Raw genomic sequence first — 20,110 nt, 5'->3', positions numbered from 1 at the left:
AACAAATAACTGACTTTATTAGTAGTGGCAATGTTTATTCATGAAACCTTTTCACAAGGGTGTGGCCAGGCACAGATCTTCACAGAATTCAAACATATTGGTCCTAGTTCTTGTTATACCTTCTTAAAGTGTCCATATCAGGAGGTTCAGGCTGTTAAATCAAGATTGTTCTTTTGTGTAATAAACAACTATTATGAGCATGACCTTTTGAATGTGAACACTGACACTGTGTCTTTTTGATACCAGTGCATATATATTGGTTTTGATAGAGGTGGTGGTGATGCGAAGAGTATTTTCAAGATGCTCATCTGAAATTTTTGTTCTGATTTTATTTTTTTGTATACTTCATAAAAGAAAAAAATTGCTCGCAAATGTACTTACTCCCCAACAGAGATGTCATGAACAGGGCATGTTCGTGAAGTGACAGATATTTTTCTTTAGGCAGGTACAACTTATAAAAGTCCAAAAAAGACACTTGGAGAAATTTTTCTTTAAGTTGTATATCTGACTGCAATTCTATGCATTCCAGTTGCAGGGTTGCAGGCAACATGTTGATGTCTACTGAGAATAGAGTAGCAAGTATACTGAACAGTTGTTGGTGTTTTCTGAAATCTTGAAATCTACTCTCAAAGTCCTGTGATAAACTATTAATTAATGTCACATATTTTACAGTATTTATGTGGCTTTGCTCAGACAATGTTTCAAAGTGAATTAAGTTATTGTTCTTAATCTGACAGTGCCATTATTTGAGTTTCATTTCAAATGCTGTCACTGTTTGAAACATGTCATTTTTTACTAGATTTTCACCTTGGAGGCACAGGTTCAGGTCGTTTAAATGAGCAGTGATGTCTGCTAAGAATGCTAAATCAGCCATCCAGTTTGCATTTTCAAATTTGGGTACAGGCTTTCCTTTTGACTCAATAAACACTTAACCCCTTACTTCAGTAAAGTACAATTACCAAGAAGTTAACTTGTGAGTGTTTCTTCATTTCACACTAAGCTAATCAGAGGAAGGGCACTGAGCAAACTCGGATCTGTAATATATAACATTAAGTATCCTGTTTTTTGCTTAATTTTACAAGTTATTTATAGCACTTTTATTGTCTGCTGCATACTTTTCTAGCTAGTTTCACTGTGTGTGAGGTATTATCTGGATATTGTCTACATTTATTAAGCATCGGTATGGGTTTTTTGTTCTGATTTCCTGCCAAGGAGTGTATCATATAACTTGTTTGCAGTTAGAAGCTTTCTCTAGAGTCTCCTTGCTCCTTTATCTGTTTAAAAATTTCATTTAAAGGCTCACTGCTGCTTCTGCTGAGATAGACATTTCTGCAGTTTTTTTTTCTACCTAAATAGTGTGGGTATTTGTAGCATTGTCCATATTCAGGTTTGTGTTTTGGGCCTAGTTGTTGTGGAGACTGTGTGTCTAAGTACATGTTCAAGGCCATCTTAGTTTAGCCAAAGCCATATTGAATTTAAGTGAGAGGGGATTGTTTATGGTCATTGGCTGATTGGGGTTACCTGGACTATGGCTTGGAGTAAGCACCTCACTGGTTCTTTTGAGCTGTTGTTTAAAGTTGTTTCAGGTTTCAACTTTCTATTACCTAAGAAGTTAACTTGTGAGTGTTTCTGCCATTTCATACTGAGCTAATTGGAGGAAGGGCCCCGAGCAACTCGGATCTGTAATATATAACATTAAGTATCCTGTTTTTTGCTTATTTTTACGAGTTATTTATAGCAATTGTATTGTCTGCTGCATACTTTTCTAGCTAGTTTCACTGTGTGTGAGGCATTAACTGGATATTGTCTATATTTATTAAGCATTGGTTTGGGTTTTTTGTTCTGATTTCCTGCCAAAGAGTGTATCATATAACTTGTTTGCAGTTAAAAGCTTTCTTGGTGGCTTTGCAGTTGCCCGCCCCTACTGTAAATTTGATCTGGGACACTCCTCCCAGTCTAGTGTCATTACCTCATTCTACCTAATCCAGGGAGAACATTTGAGAAGGCCAACCCACTTAGTTTCTGCTCCTCCTTTCCCCTTTCCACTTTACAATAAATAAATTCTAAGCTTGTTTCCAGCCATTCCTGTAAGTCTTCTTGTTCAGATAAGATTTGCTGTATCCAGGATTGTTTGTATCTTTCTGAGCCCCCAAGCCTTTCTGTGTTGGAGGGAAGCCTTCTAGCTTAATTTTGTTTCTTAGAACTAACCAATTTTCTAGTTTCAGCACTCAAATCTGTTTCTTTGAGCTCAGCACTTGCTCAGAACTCATTGCAAGCACTAAATAAGCTACAAATTACAACAGCACTCAACCTTCCTCACTTGTCTAGAGGAAAACAGATTTTAGTACTTAATAAATAAGCACCTATCCAGGCATGTCTAAGGGTAAGCTCCAGGTGTTTTCTCCTGTCTACCTGATGAATCTGGGCAATGCAGCAATTGCCTCATGTACACAGAAGACCATCTTCTCCTACCACCCAACACTACAACCTGTGAGAGATGCACTTATATAGCCAAACTTGAAGCAAATCTCTCTTTACCCAAGACTGGACTAGACAATCAAGAGGAGAAGGTGAACACTTGTACCACACCACACTCATCACATAGTCCCTCAAAACCTACACCACCAAAACACACACATAGAAACACAAAACACACACTTTCATTCACGGAGGCTCTCAATAAAAATCTACCCAAACAACAGGGACCTCCAAAGCAGAAACGCAAGTGACCTCCACCCCCCCAACACAACCCAAATTACACTTAGCCCACAAACTCAGTGTGCCACTCAACATCAGCCCATAAGGCATAACAATGTACCCATCGGTCTAGTCATAGGTGACTCTATAGTCAGACACACTGATGTTCCACTCACCAGGCTAAACAAGGAGAAAGTTACTGTCAGCTGCCTGTCAGGTGCCAGGATCTGCCACATAATGCATGCACTCAGGTCACTCCACAAAAAGTACAAATATGACTGTCATTGTCCATGTTGATGTGAATGACCTGATATTTACCTCCCTGGACTACATGAAATGAGACATGGAGGAGCTGTCTGGTCTTGTAGCCCAGGGAGGGATGACCCTAGCCCTGAGTAGCATCCTGCTATCACCCAGAATGATACCACAGTACAAGGACAAAATGATTGACTTCAACAATTGGTTAAGCTTCTGGTGTCATTCTGAGGGGATCCAGTATCTGTCTGCCTGGGATGACATGATCGACAAACCACAATGCTTTGCCAGGGATGGCCTGCACCTGTCACCCCTGGGATTCCGGATACTGGCTAAGGCTCTTGCCACCTCTAAAGTGCCTTTTTTAGGCAAGGTTCAAATGACAAATTCACCACCATAACAGGTACAAGCAAGCAAAATCTGAGGGTGATGCTACTCAATGCTAGAAGTCTAAACCTCAAAATGCATTCACTCGAGGCACTCCTTAAAATGGAGAACATCGACATTTGTGCAGTGACAGAGACTTGGTTCAAGGCTCCAGAGATCACCCCTGCATTACCAGGCTATAATTCATACCACACCTTTCGGCCACCTAACCTGGACTGAAACACTAAAGGCAGAGGCATGTCCATATTCATTCAGGATATCCACACCTCCAGGCTAGTTGCTCAGCATAATGCATCCGAGATTATCCAAGTACAACTAACTCTGGACAAGACCGCAATCCAAATTTTAGCTTGCTACAGATCCCCCACTATGCCCCAGGATTCCCACTCCTCATTTCTTGATACAGTGGAAAATATTAGGGTACAACCTAACACTCTAATAATAGGTGATATCAACTACCCCCACCATTAATTTGTAAAACTATTCATACCAACTCTTGTGGTCATTGTTTTCTGGAATTCATAAATTCCAACACTTTAAATCAACTTATCCACACCCCCACCAGGGGCAGCAATATCCTAAATCTGGTCATTACCAACATGGGCAACCGGTGATCCACACCAGAGGTCAATTCCTCATTGGTAAGATCTGACGACAAGCTAATCACCATAGACATCCACATCCCACCCTACCCCACCCCCCATTAGGGAAACCACTGTAAAACATTTCTCCAAAGCTAACTTCACGCTTCTTAAGACAGAAGTGGAAAACTTCACAACACCCATGCTGATAGACAATAGAGGTATGACTGCTGAATCCCTAACAGAACCAAGATACTATCTTCCAAAAAAAGGTAACCAATCTGGTAGTCCCCTGCCATAAACAAACTCTATAACAGAAGAAAGAAACTGTTGCAAAAAAGAGTAAAATCCCATGATTGGATGAACTCCCTAGTCAGCCTCAGTAAGAAGCTGAGATCCTTCATAAAATCCTCCAAAGCTAATTATGAAAACAAAATTGCCACTGATTCTAAAGACAACCACAAAACATTCTATAGCTATGTCAAGAATCTCAATGGCAACACTCAGATCTGCTCTGAGTTACAGCACAATGGCAGTAAATATACAGAACCAACTGATATTGCCAACATCCTGGCAGATAGGTTCAGTGCTAACTTTACCCCCCTCTCACCCCCTATAGGGCCCATCTCTATACCAGAAGAATGCAAAGTTCTTGTAATCACGGCTGCACAGGTAAAAAACACACTCTCCAAAGCCAAGAACACAGCATCCATGGGAGCTGACAATTTCCCAGGTTGTGTTCTACACGAACTACAGAACAAACTGACACCCTACCTAAGTACCATGTTCAATCATAGCCTCACCTCAGGCTTTGTGCCCACTGAATGGCACACAGCAACAGTTATCCCACTCCACAAAGGGGGAGCCACCACGGACCACAGGAACTACTTGACCCATTAGCCTGATGAGCTTGGTCTGCAAGGCTATGGAACATATCATCATGGAACTTATAAACAATGACATTAGTAATATCCAAACTCTGGACCCTACCAAATCTGGGTTTGTAAAAGGCAGATCATGTCTCCTAAACCTGACTGACTTCTTTGAAGCCAACACCAAAGCCGTAGATGAGGGTAAGGTGGTTCACACAGCCTATCTAGATCTCGCCAAGGCTTTTGACACCATCCCCCACTCTGGAATTACAGATAAACTCACTAAACTAGGTATAAATCCCTATGTGAAAAGATGGGTTGCCAACTGGCTCACTAACAGAACCCACACTTTGAAAGTCGCAGACTCCAAATCCAACTTCAGACCAGTGACAAGTGGAGTATCACAGGGTTCAGTCCTGGGTCCTCTCTTGTTTGGTATCTACTTCTCTGAAGTACAGGCTAACACAGAATATCTTTGGCTAATGAAGTTCGCAGATGATTGCACACTAGGAGCCATAATCAAAATTCCAAACGATGTGGACATCCTACAAAAGGGCCTCACTGATACAGATGCCTGGTGTCAAAGCCATGGCCTCAAGCTCAATGCCAAAAAAGTGTATTGTCATCCCTTTTGGCAAAAACTCTGTACCCATGAACTACCACATATGCGGTAGTCTACTTAACACCAAAAGTGTGATAAGAGACCTTGGCACAAAAGTGGAAAGTGGTCTCTCCTTTGATAATCACATTGCCATAGTAGTCAGGTAATCCTTCTATGTGGCACACCTCATCACAAAAGGTTTCTCATCCGGGAAAAAAGAGGTCATTGTTCCCCTCTACTCGTCACTCATTAGACCCATTATAGAGTACAATGCCCCTTTTGGTATGTACCTCACAAAACATCTACAACACCTGGAAAAGCTGCAGAAATATCTCACAAAGAGGATTACCAGCCTCAAACAGATGTCCTACGCTGACCATCTCAAAAAACTCCAGCTTTACTCCGTTGCATATCGGCTACTTAGAGGCGATCTCTGCCTAAAATGCAAAGCTATGTCAAATCCAGAGCTGTTGGACATGCTCCACTTAAACAAATCCCAATCCCTCCAGGCTACATGCTCTAGGGTCCTAAACCCTTTGTGAAGACCCTACAGAGCTGGTCTGTGCATTCTTTCAGCACTCATCCTGTCACTCCATTAGGGCCAGCAGCCTTTTTTGGATTGACTGCTTTGAGCACACGTCTTACATCATTCTGTTGTACTGTGAAGGTTTGGTTGCTGGAGGCTGGTATAGATGGAGTGAGACTGCTGTAGCCTATCTGCTGGTGCCTAGATGACACTGTCTCTGCTGTTTCCATGACAAAATGGGTGAAAAAATAATTAACTTCGTCTGCCATCAAGGCATCTCCATCAACAGCCATATGATTACAGGTTTTATGACTGGTGATATGTTGAATTTTTCTTTAATAAAACTTTACATAAACTGATGCAAAAAAACGCCAACCACGTAACAAATATCTGGAGACTGACGCTGAAGAATCACTGCTCGTACATAGGATAAAAAATGTTTAATGTAGAAACTCCACAGGATACAAGTAAAGAAGTTAAGCGCTTTCAACTGTGATATACAGTCTTCCTCAGAACAACTTCCTTGATAAAATATATTGCTTATATACTCTACCATTTTAACTTAATTAAATAATTATTCTTATTACCGCCAAAAACTTTAAAGACACACTAGTCAATATAAAAAATGCAGGCAACCACTGTTCACCCACTATTATGTAAAAATACACATTAGTTGACTACTAATACATTAGATTGTAACATAAACTTTGTATTATATAAACATATAAGCACTGTACAAAAAATAAATATAAAAAATATGTAATTTTATAATATTATATAAAATTATGTAAAATTATGTCCCATGTACTTGTATGTTCTTCTGGTGTAGGTCTTATCAAGACCAGACATATTAGTATATGTATATTTGACATATATATTTATATTTGACAAAAATGTATTGAACTAGTGCATTATATAAATTAACTATAAGCTATATATGCTTGTATACAATCATATGAGGAATTAATACCTACTAAATCAATATTCCCCAGTATCTTACTGTACACTTCTGTATCTTATACAAAATTAAAACAAAGTGTTCTGAGGAAGACTGTATATCACAGTTGAAAGCGCTTAACTTCTTTACTTGTATCCTGTGGAGTTTCTACATTAAACATTTTTTATCCTATGTACGAGCAGTGATTCTTCAGCGTCAGTCTCCAGATAAAACTTTACATATACTGGTTGCCTTCATCCGTGGCTTTATTGGGTCACTTTCAGTGCACCTTTCGTGGTTTTATTGGATTCGTTTTGTGTACTTTTGCCTGCACTTGGATTTTATTTGTGGACTACAAACCATGTGACTGCTCACCATCACTATCTTTTTCTTTTTAGTCATCAAGCATAAACTAGAGGAATTTATATTATCTTCCTAACCATTTTTTTTATTTTCAGGTCCCACGTGCTGTGTGCAGTGAAAGTTGTGGCCCAGGATATAGGAAATCCACACACAAGGGACAGCCTATATGCTGCTTTGACTGTGTCCCATGCTCTGAAGGGGAAATATCAAACCATTCCAGTAAGTACTCTCTTTTACAAATGAATAATTCATATATTGTACAAGAAATCAATGATACCTTGAGATGCAAGTTCTGTATAATATTTATATTTATAAATCTCCTTTTTATAGACATCAGACAGATTTATAGAAATGCTCTACAATTCTACACAAGCCTGATTCGGCTAGGTGGTATTTCAAGGTATGGACTGGCATGGCTGCACATGGGCTGATTAAATATCCAGACCAAGACATAGCATGCCTTTGCCCAAGATGCATAAATTATCAGTGCAGCAACTATGCACGTAGTAGAATTTGTATAGTGAAAGTAGTCAAGTGCAGACATCAATACAATGAACCTTGTATAGGGATGTATAAGAAATAATCCATACAGTGACCATATGGTACATTATACGGATCATGCAAGAAATGAAAATGTGAACTCACAGACCAATACTTCTAAAACATAAGACAGTACATGTAGTAGTTAGGCCCTATTTGTTAGCACTTCCTTTTAACAGTGGCACAGAACACCATGTAAAGCTATATGACCATATATTATTTGCAACTGCAGTGGTATGGTGCCCACATGGGTTGATATCTGTAAAATATATAAAAATGAAGACAAAGATGCATGGATATAAGTTAAATGGGAAGGCAGCAAGTAGAGGGACAAACCGATGGAACCATACAGGAGTGCACATGATGGATGGTGAGGCAGTGCATCTGCCTACTAACTGCTTATTTTCAGCCCAGTGTGATGAGTTTGCCCAACATTCTGCATAGGCTTAAGGCCACACCTTTTGGTGGAGATATGGCCTATTTTTTGCTTTATATAGAGAGAGATATGCAAAGAGGTGAATGGTGAATGGGAAAGCTGGGTAGGCACAAAGGGGTAGAGTGTACAGGTACTAGCAGATACATACAATATAATAAATAAAGCAGGGATGAATGTGCACATGGAAGAATGGGGAGATATGGGTGATTAGAGACAAACAGAAGGTAGATAAATGGTGCTAGAGAGGGCTGGACAATGTAAGGGGTATAAGGCATTACACAAGGGGAGGGGAGGTGATAAACATGGCTGGAGACAGACTGGAGTATAAGCAGTGCTATGATGTCTATTACCCTAGCCAGGATAGATAGTCCTGTGTTCCATCACTAAATGATGGATAGGATGATCCACATCCTGGCTTTGTTGCCAGGTAGTAGAGGTCAGCCAGGTGAATGCATCTAATCCTAGAGACTCTAATTAGTTCATACACCTGCCTCTGCTCTCTCCAATGCAGACTCCATAACCTGCTTATGTAGTCTAACTGCAGCGGGGGCAACACAGGCAATGCTATTAGGCAACCCGCTAATGAAGGGCCAGGTCCTCCCTCTCCAATGAGGTCCCCCACCCTCATCACCCTCATGCTCCTCAGAAGTGGCTAAATGCAATTGTGATGCCTGCTGAGCTAAGTTTGCATAGGCATTACCCTGACCTGCAGTGAGGAGACACAATGAGCAGTTTGGTATAACAATAGAGTGCATGTATTAAAAATGCACATCAGCATTTGAGTATAGAATTAGCCATAAATGACCTCTAGCCTCTCCAGCCAACTGAGGCAGACAAAACAATTACTTTTATGTTTTTGGTTATGCTGAAAGAGGGCTCATCAAACAACTGTGGCAAATTTCTGTACTTGGTTACACTCTGGCTTGTTGTGAGTAAATTATTTGACTTTTTGTAAGTAAATCTTTTTATTTCTTTATATTACCTTACTAAAAAGTAGCTAACAGGCCTCAGGTCAGAAATAGTTATGGTGAGAGTAAAACTGCCTTTGATGAGTAGATTTGTTGAAGCTGCTTTTGCTGATCTGCTTACTGACCGGATTATTTTTTGTCCCTTAAAGCTATATATCACTGTCCTTGGAATATACTGTGGACATTTTAAGGCTTGATTTGTGTGGAACACTTCTGGTAAACACTAAACAAAGCAATCTAGCATCTGATTATCTCCACAATAGAAAATTAAGAACTATTTTGCACTTGGTTAATCTCTGGTTTGCTGTAAGTAATTTATTTGACTTTTTTAAAGTAAATAATTTGTTTCTATATATTAATCTGCCTTGTTCAGTAGCTAGATTTACTATCATTTGATTGAACTGTACTTGAATGAATATCAAATTTTTGAAAGACTTTGACTGAAAACCTACTTGACTGAAACCTGTTTCACTGAAAATCCAAATGACTGACACCCATTGCAATGAAAACCTACTTAAGTGAAACTAAACCCATTTCACTGAAACACATATTATTAAAAATATTGAACCAAAAAATAAATAAATAAATAAATAAATAACATATGAAATAGTGTTTATGCAGGGGACCAACCCCCTTCACCTTCATACTTCCCTTAATTATATATACTAACTTGATAATTGCAAAATCATTGGAAAAAAAAACACTGGGAGGAGGGGGATTTAATAAAGCCTACATTTACTTATTTTCCATATAATCATACTGCCACACTGCTTACATGAAAGTAAGCAGGTGTGCAATCCAGTAAACAGAGCTGAGTGAAGTGCATGAGCGAGCCAACATGGAAGTATCCGTGGCATACAAATTACCTGATAAGCAGAAGAATTACATGCAAATGAGGGAGGTAGAGTGATCCAAGAAGCAGATAGGGAGCCCTGCAGACCCCATGTTGGTGTTCATAGTGCACACGGAAATATGTGTGTACAGGATGCGAAAATAACAACAGGGGCTGTAAAAGGGCAGGTAGATGGGCAGAGATAGCATAGCAGAGACAGACATTTGCAGAATTATCCACCATGTGTCCAAAACCATATGGAGGTTAATGTAAAACAATTTTATTTTTTTAATAATCGGGGCATGTTTGCACAACGCACCACAGTGCACAAACATGCTGTTATGAGGAAAAAAAATAAAAAAAATAGTGTAAAAAACAAAGTTGTTAGCATGTAACAGTAATGTATTATAGGATCTTGGATGGAGTATGTACAATGGTGGAACGGCTCTGTTGCTAAGGAGGTAGTGCCTGGAACTGTGTCATTTCCAGGTTGTATGCAAATGAGCTGGGGTTACTGAATAGCACAAATGGCTATCCATGTCCACAGATCGCATCCGTGTAGGCACAGAACCATATTGATGTCCACAAATGAGGTATCTGACATCAAAGGGGGTATGTCTGAGGATTTGTAAGCTCATTTGAGCTCAGCAGAGTCTGTTTGCACAACACATAGCTCTGCTCAGCACAGGGATGTGTACAGTGTCAGCTAAGCTTTGTTTACCTTTGGGCCGCATGTTTCATCGGATTTGCTCATGCTTGCATAGCTCACCACCATGTTGAGCATGAGCTTTCATGGGGATGTGTACACTAAGTGCTAAGCACTGTTTACCTTTGTGCCACATGCTTGTGAGGTGCACCACAGTGCTCAGTGAAGAAGGCAGTTCAAAAAAAAAAAAACAATTGGCTGAGAAAGGCAATGCTATCTTAATTACAGATGACCCTTGTTCCACTTAAACTAGTGCCATTAACAGTCATTAATGATGTACTTGCAGTTGCAATGCATCATAGGTAGCCAATCACAAAGGCTGCACCTACAGTACAGCACTATAAAGGTTGCAGAAACCAAACAATCCAATTTCACCCCCATAGTCTGCACCAGTGGAGTTCAGACTTGGGACTTTTAATTGAAGAAATGCTAGGGTCTGCTGCAGGTCTGCTACATATGTATGTGCTAGATGCTGAGGTCAATGCTGCTGCTGTTGACCATAGGCCTAGACTAAGAAGAAGAAGAGTGGTCAAACCCAGGGTAACCTTTCAGGGGCTATATGAGCTGGAGATTGTAGAGTGCTACAGGATCGACAGGGACATACTACAAGAACTCACTGAGCTGTGCCAACCTCAACTCAGACCCAGAGAGCCCATCCCAATGGAAACAAAGTTATGTGTAGTTCTTAGGATACTAGCTATGGATACATTCCAAAGACCAGCTGGGGACATGATGGGGGGGTCTCACAGGCATCAGCATCCAGGGTAGTCCACAAGTTCCTGAAAGCCATACTACTACATGTCAGTGAGCACATTTATTTTGCCCTCACCCCATAGGTGAGGGCCAGCAGTATGCAACACCTCTACTGTGTAGCACACTACACTAAGGTACTCAGTGCCATAGATTGCACTCATGTGCACATCAATGCACCACCTGTGAGGAGGGTAGAATCTATATCAACCGCAAGGGGTACCACTCCATCAACTGCCAGGTCATGTGCAATACCCAGGGCATTATCATGAATGTGTGTGCTGGCAGGCCTGGCAGCTTTCACAACTCCCACACCTGGCACACATCACAGCTGCACCAGATGTTTGCTAGGGAGGACATCCCAAAGTGCCATTTACTGTTGGATGCTGGCTATGCACTGGAACTGTGGATGATGACACCCATCAGAAATGCAGACACACACACACCTAAGAACACCGTAATGAGGCACACACAGAAACTGGGAACATCACTGCCCATGCTGAAGTCATGGTTCCGCTGCCTCAATATATCTGTTGGAGCTTTGCAGTACTCTCCAGCCACATGTGCACACATGTTCACAGTATGTGCTATGTTAGACAATATAATCCTGTGGAAACAGCTACAGCAGATCAGCAAAGGGCAGGGATACACAGCCCCCCACAAGTGACTAGGTCACCACATCCCCACCCATAGGGGGACACAGAGGAGGAAACCCTAAAGGTTGCCCTGTAGGCAGACCAGTATGCCCTGGCCTTGGCCAAAAGACAACTCATAGCACGTGCACTGACTACCTAAGGCCCTAGAGGCTGACACCTTACTCCAGCTCACATGCATATTAGTAAAAATTATGCCAGCCAGCCCACACAACCTGTACCTAACCATGTATTGCCTGTGCACCTCATGCAGCAGACAAAATCAGCCCTGAACTACAGGTCTGACAATTGCTACAGTCACAAGGTAAGTCACACACCTATTCACCACTTGTAAGGGGTACTAGAATATGCAAGCATATGTATGGACCTGCCACATGTATGCAGGGGATGATAGTGGGATACTAGGCTACTTGGGAAGATCTAACAGGCACTCAGGACAACAGGTACTCTGTCCAGTAGTATGTGCTCCATAATATGCACTAGGCCACATGGCTGAAAAATCCACTGGATTATTCACGGTAGATGGCTAAGAGTGTGGTATCACAACAGTCGCACAACTGTCTATGCCAACAGATCATGAGCTGATTATCCCCCACCCCAACTCATCAGTGTACCCATACAACTGCTGTAGCAGTATATCTGCAATGATATATCAGCAGACCACCCAATTCAAGGGCTGGGACATAGAACCTGGCCACATGTTCTGTGTCTCATATAATGTAGGAGTGACAATGTATGGATGAATGCTGTTGATTGTGTGATGAATGACACATCCCTGACAGGCAGCCTATGTGACTCAGTAAGCTAGAAACTTTAATATGGGTGATGGTGTTGATGTTTTTAATCTGGCAGTAGCCACATGCTTTTCATGTGAGGTACTCATATGGTGGTGACCCCACAGACTGTCATACCCCTCACTCTGTTACTGCATAAAAGCTGGACAAAGCCAAGAGAGAATGGGGGGCAAAGGGCCAAAACTAAAGGCAGACATCAAGATGCTCTGAATCACGAAGAATGTGGCTAGTATAAGGGCAGGTTGCAACTATGCAGAATATCTGAAGGATATAAATTCAACACTCAACTGTTTGACTGTAGTTAGTACTATTCACTGGCTGCCTTAAAACAACATTTTACTGAAACACCACAAATGTGTAAGGAACAGGCCAGACCTATGGGGTGAAATGCTGGACATTATGAAAAAACATGTACAGTGAGAGGTATGCAGACTGTCACCCTGATAATAATTACAGCACACAGCTGTGGAATGCCATGAACAATGTCGAGGAAGTGCTGCACTGCAGAAACAGGTGCAGCTGCCAGTTTCTGTAGCACACAAAATCCTGGCTTGGAGTGTAGGTAGCTCTGGCCTGGAGTCACCTTGTAAGTACTGACAGTCACACTGGGCATGCTCATACACTTAGCTAACATGAGTGCAATTATATTGCATATTCCTCATAAAGACCTGCTATGTGTAACTACATCTGTACATACAGACAACTACCTCTACATATCTGTCTGACACTAACCCCCTCCCACATGTGTAGTGTATTTATCACTATGCATCCTATACCCTGTGTGTGTGTGTGTGTGTGTGTGTGTGTGTGTGTGTGTGTGTGTGTGTGTGTGTGTGTGTGTGTGTGTATATATATATATATATATATATATATATATATATATATATATATATATATATATATATATATATATATATATATATATATATATATATATATATATATATATATATATATATATATATATATATATATATATATATATATATATATATATACACACACACACATATATATATATATATATATATATATATATATATATATATATATATATATATATATATATATATATGTGTGTGTGTGTGTATATATATATATATATGTGTGTGTGTGTGTGTGTGTGTGTGTGTGTGTGTGTATATATATATATATATATATATATATATATATATATATATATAAAAAACAAAGATACATAGACTTTCCACATATATCTACAGAAGTGATATACATAATGTTCACACACAGCAACATTTATAGGGACATCCCTGTTTTATATATATATATATATATATATATATATATATATATATATATATATATATATATATATATATATCTATATGAATGTGTATATGTGGGGATATATGGATTTTCCCACATACCCTCAGAATGCTGAGGGTGTCTGCACTCACACATCAAAACAGTTGCCCAAAGTAACCAAACCAAGACTGGGACAGTACATAGTCCACTCACCCAGAGGCCTCTGTGCCTGTGAAATGGCAACATGTAGACAGACACAGGTGATCAGGTGTTGTACTGTACAATGGTCCAATGCATGCTTTTGGCAGGCCATAATGTTCCTGGACACATGTTTGCCTGTCTAACTGCAACTAGCCACATATGGCCATACTGCTAACTGTACACACATAGCAGGGATAGTGACAGGTATGCCACACCTAGGACACTAGATACAATAACAGTCTCAAGCAATATCACTCTGCAGGCCACATATGATGTCTAACACAAAGCTACTTAGTATACTCTAGATGTACTGTGCCTGCAATCTCATGTACAACAGATGTAATCTGTGGCACATGTTACAGGTACTATAGCATGTAATATTAGATAGGTAGTGGTTCTAATCTCACATCAGCCAACTGTATGTACAAATATATCCCCATGCAGCACTACGGACAAGCCTATATGGGCTATCTTTGTGGAATGGTTATACATTTTTTGGCCCTGTGACTAGCTGCTGGCCTCTATATTGCCCTCCTTTACAAGACCTGCTGATGTCATCCACCTTAAGATCACTGGCTGACACTCTAATCTCAGATAAACAGATAAACACCCACCAGGGCAGAATCCAATAGTAAAAAGCGTAGACAGCACCACAAAGTCCAAAAATTGTCTGAAGGAAAGGCAAATCACCAAGAAGAATTTTATTGAACACACTTGAAGTACAAATTGACTAAGCACATAAAAGCTTTCGCCAAACAGTTCGGCTTCATCAGAGTCATTAAATAAAATCAACATAGACCTTTATATACAGTATCAACTCCTACCATTGGATGAAACAAATACCACCTATCTACATCTAATTAATAAATAAATAAATTATCCCATTTTATGTTATTTAAATTGTTTAAAAACCAACCTAGTCACTACTGACTTGTATTATAATACAATTAATATATAAAACTGTTTCTAAATATCATAATCATAAAACACTGTCTACAGTATTAATCTAACTTAATGTAAAAATTAAATGTATTAATAAAATGTAGTGTATAATGTACAAATAAATATACATACAAAATTAATAAATATTAAATAAATATACAAATCACTTATACATATAATAAATATATCTCTATATTACATCATGTATACATGTTAAATCTGTTGAGATCTAAGCTTTAACATTGGTTTTAAAGAGATGTGGTCATTTAAACCTGGGGGCCTACAGGCATCTAATCTAATTTGCCATTCTGTCTCCAATGCCCCCACCTTATTGACCACATCTCCACCTTCTCCAAAATTCATCACACGACCAATGACAAAAAATAAAATTTTTTTAAAATCTGTACATCTTGTACTATGCAAATAAAGTGCATTATGCAGGTCTTTCTTTCTAATCGACCTCAGATGTTCAGCAATCCTATCCCGAAGCCTCCTAATAGTTTTGCCTACATAGTAGGCATCACAGGAGGAACAGGAAGCTAAATACACAATATTTTTACTACAACAATTACATTGCCCAGGGCATGGTATGGTGTATTTATATCCTCCAACACATACATATGAACCTTCGTTCACATACCTACACCACCTACAAAACCCACATTTCTTCATTTTCGACTTGTAATTTCTTGTGGTTTTCTTTTCCAAAATTCCTTTCAAATTCTCTCCTCTACTATATACAACATTGGGTCCTTTACCCAAAATCATTTTAACCTCATCACTAAGGGAGAGATTCCATGCCCCCTTCACTGTTTCTATAACTTCGGGTGTCATATGGTTGTATTTCACCACTAAACGAACACCCCCTGCTAGAGCTGTCTTTACAGCATCATGCTTATCACTTACAGTCTCCCCCCCCAATAGAATTGGGGCATATTTACCTCCTCTTTCTCTAAGTACATCTCTTTTCACACTAAGTAGAAGCTTCAAAGGGTAACCACGGTCAAGAAACATACCCACAAGTTTGAACAATTCCTCCTTAAAAACTGCCTCCTGGCTAACCAATCTAGAGGTTCTAACCATTTGGGCCTTAATCAACCCCTTACACTGGTGAAAAGGGTGACAACTCCTAAAGTGCAGCAGAGAGTTAGAATAATTCTCCTTTCTGTAGATATTACTGGTGAAACCCCCCTCACTTTTACAGATCAAAACATCCAAATAGTTGATACATTCCTTATGCCATTTAGATGTGAATTTCAAAAAATTGGTTGTTTTACCCAAATAATCAATGAATTCACTTGCTGATTCTTGGTCTCCTTTCCATAGAATCAGTATATCGTCTAGAAATCAGTTGTACATAAGTATCTTCTCAAAATATTTGTTAGAGGCAAAAATATGCTCTCTCTCCCAGGTCAAAAGCACTGCATTCGCAAACACGGGGGCACATTTTGCCCCCATGGCAACTCCTAATACCTGTTGGAAGAGATCACCTTCAAATATTAAAAAATTATTTTTCAGTACCACTTCCATTAAATCCAACAAGAAATTAACTTTTTGTCTATTAAATAAACCACTTTTAACCATTGCTTCATAAAACATTTCTAAACCTTCCTGCTGTGGGATAACTGAAAAAAGGTTCACAACATCAATTGTGAGAAACCCAAATTCACAATCAACTTCACCTACATCCTTGAACCTTCTTAAACAGTGCCATGAAGCCTTAATCACATGCTCAACAGCGTTAAACATTGGTTTGAGTGAGATATCAATGTACGCTGCCAGGGTTTCCGTTTTAGATCCTCTGGCAGACACAATGGGCCTAAATTCCAATCTATCAGCCCCTTTATGCACCTTTGGAATACCGAACAGCGTCGGAATTTTCAGAAATTTAACCATTAAATAGTCATATTCAATTTCATTTATAGTACCCTGAAACAGAGCATCATAGAGAAAAACATCAATTTTCGAATATGCTCTATTTATTTCACTTCTTGACACAGCCACATATGTTTCATCTCTATTTAATAGTGCAGATATCTCAGAAATGTAATCTATTTTTGTCATGATTACTGTCCCCCTCCCTTGTCCGGCTTCATGTATCTATAGGTCCCTGATTTTTTAAGGGAGTCTAATAAATCTCTTTCCTGTACTGATAAATTATCTTCAAAAACTTGAAACTTATTCAGCCTCTCCCTTAACTGGGTTTCTACTAGTCTTTCAAATCCTACAATTTCCGGATGAGGCGGGGGCATAAATGCACTTTTCCTCTTAAAGGGGTTGACAGATGCAGAAATATTCACATTAATTTGTTCACTGTCTCTACCCCCCCCCCCCCCCAGAAAAGAACATTTTTAAATGCATTTGTCTGGTAAACAATTTTAACTCCAACAGAATTTTAGCTATATCAAGCTTAAACATAGGAACGAATTTAACTCCCTTTGAAAATATTTCAAAATGTTCATCGCTAATGGTTAAATCTGTATAGTTGTAAATACAGTAACCTTTTTCCTATACACTTTGAAATTAATGCCCTCTGTAATAATAATTCCACATTTCTCATGATTCATCTGCATAATGCAACCATCATCTACAACATTTTCATACATATTCGTTCCCGTCAAACCACAGTGTACAGCCAACACATTAATGTCATTGTGTGTGAAACTTCCGTCACCACTATTTTCAAAACTTCTATCAACATCTAACACATCATTATTACTAAAATCATAAACATTTTCACTACATAAAATTACATTACAATTCATTGTTTCATCCACAAGACTTTCCCCCCATGTCAATACCTCCCCCTCCTGTTGATTCTTCCACTCCGTTTGTAATTCTCCTGTGCCTCCCCCACACTCATTTCCCTGTTGCGAAGCCTCTCCGATCTTCGAGGCAAATTCTCCATATCTAAAAAACCATTTGGACTGTGAACATATTCGTTAACATGATTTTCATCATCAACATCAAACTCATTACTCACAATTACATTCTCAGCCCCAAATACCCTTTGTTTAGATCCAGGAGGGTACGCACATTTATTATTATAGTCCACAATGTCCCTTTTAAGCTTCTTCTCTTTTGTTTCTGAATTCTTCAGAACAAAAGCTTCAATATTCTTTATGGCTCTGTCAAAATTAATTTTATACTGTTCAAACAACAAGTCTGTTGTAATACTTACATAAAGCTGTCTAATTTCTTCCTTCAATTCACTCAATTTATTTTCGTTGTTTCGTATAATAATGTCCAGCATGTCCATTCCTGTTTTATTAAATAAGTCTGTCAGCTCCAGAAACGCTGTCGATCCCTCATCAATTCCCATGGGTCTTTTCCATAAACGAAGACCCTTGGGAACCTGATTGAGTTCCTTGGATTTGGCCAAAAACTTCGAATCCAGCTGTATCGCTCGATATTTTATACACAGTTTTTCATAGGAAGCAATCTGTTCTCTTACACACGGCTTCACCATCGGTCTCCTGTTGCCTCCTATCATTTCCTGTTGTAAAGGCGCGTCAAACCAGGAAGTGAGGTCAAAGTACCTGCCTTGCTCTCTCCCATTCGGGACCACACACGCTCCTTCACCAAGGCTGTTCCGCTGCTGGGAACCAGCAGCGTTTGCATAGGTTGTTGTCCTAGTACGCTGCCCACATGGAATAGACCCCACCGGGGAATGTAAAGTATATAAATGGACCTGTGACTCAGTCGGACTCACCAGTCCGTTATCGGAGTTCTCTATATTACCCGCATTTAGTTCATAAGCTTTGATCAGCTTATCCACAACACCAGCTAGTTCTTTCAAAATCGCCTGCATGGTGTATTCACCCAGCCCTCCAAAGCAAAAATTGTCCCAGTGGTGTCAAGAAGTTCACAAACAGATAAACACCCACCAGGGCAGAATCCAATAGTAAAAAGCGTAGACAGCACCACAAAGTCCAAAAATTGTCTGAAGGAAAGGCAAATCACCAAGAAGAATTTTATTGAACACACTTGAAGTACAAATTGACTAAGCACATAAAAGCTTTCGCCAAACAGTTCGGCTTCATCAGAGTCATTAAATAAAATCAACATAGACCTTTATATACAGTATCAACTCCTACCATTGGATGAAACAAATACCACCTATCTACATCTAATTAATAAATAAATAAATTATCCCATTTTATGTTATTTAAATTGTTTAAAAACCAACCTAGTCACTACTGACTTGTATTATAATACAATTAATATATAAAACTGTTTCTAAATATCATAATCATAAAACACTGTCTACAGTATTAATCTAACTTAATGTAAAAATTAAATGTATTAATAAAATGTATTGTATAATGTACAAATAAATATACATACAAAATTAATAAATATTAAATAAATATACAATTCACTTATACATATAATAAATATATCTCTATAGATTTAAAAAAAAATTTATTTTTTGTCATTGGTCGTGTGATGGATTTTGGAGAAGGTGGAGATGTGGTCAATAAGGTGGGGGCATTGGAGACAGAATGGCAAATTAGATTAGATGCCTGTAGGCCCCCAGGTTTAAATGACCACATCTCTTTAAAACCAATGTTAAAGCTTAGATCTCAACAGATTTAACATGTATACATGATGTAATATAGAGATATATTTATTATATGTATAAGTGAATTGCATATTTATTTAATATTTATTAATTTTGTATGTATATTTATTTGTACATTATACAATACATTTTATTAATACATTTAATTTTTACATTAAGTTAGATTAATACTGTAGACAGTGTTTTATGATTATGATATTTAGAAACAGTTTTATATA

At 38.9% G+C, this 20,110-nt stretch overlaps 1 protein-coding gene across 1 annotated transcript in view; it reads left to right on the top strand.

The window, feature by feature from the left end:
• The window catches only part of LOC122814114 (extracellular calcium-sensing receptor-like), a 134,165-nt gene that overhangs the window by 69,703 nt on the left and 44,352 nt on the right, over window positions 1–20,110 (top strand). The window contains exon 4 of the mRNA XM_044086728.1: window positions 7,315–7,438. Within this exon, the coding sequence (XP_043942663.1) occupies window positions 7,315–7,438 (124 nt within the window). The remainder of the gene's footprint in view (window positions 1–7,314; window positions 7,439–20,110) is intronic.

This window comes from Protopterus annectens, chromosome 10.part0 (assembly GCF_019279795.1).
Source record: "Protopterus annectens isolate FY-2018-M chromosome 10.part0, PAN1.0, whole genome shotgun sequence".
Classification (NCBI taxonomy): domain Eukaryota; kingdom Metazoa; phylum Chordata; order Ceratodontiformes; family Protopteridae; genus Protopterus; species Protopterus annectens.
The sequence above is the reverse complement of the archived record's forward strand: the minus strand, read 5'-3'. Positions and strand labels throughout refer to the sequence as shown.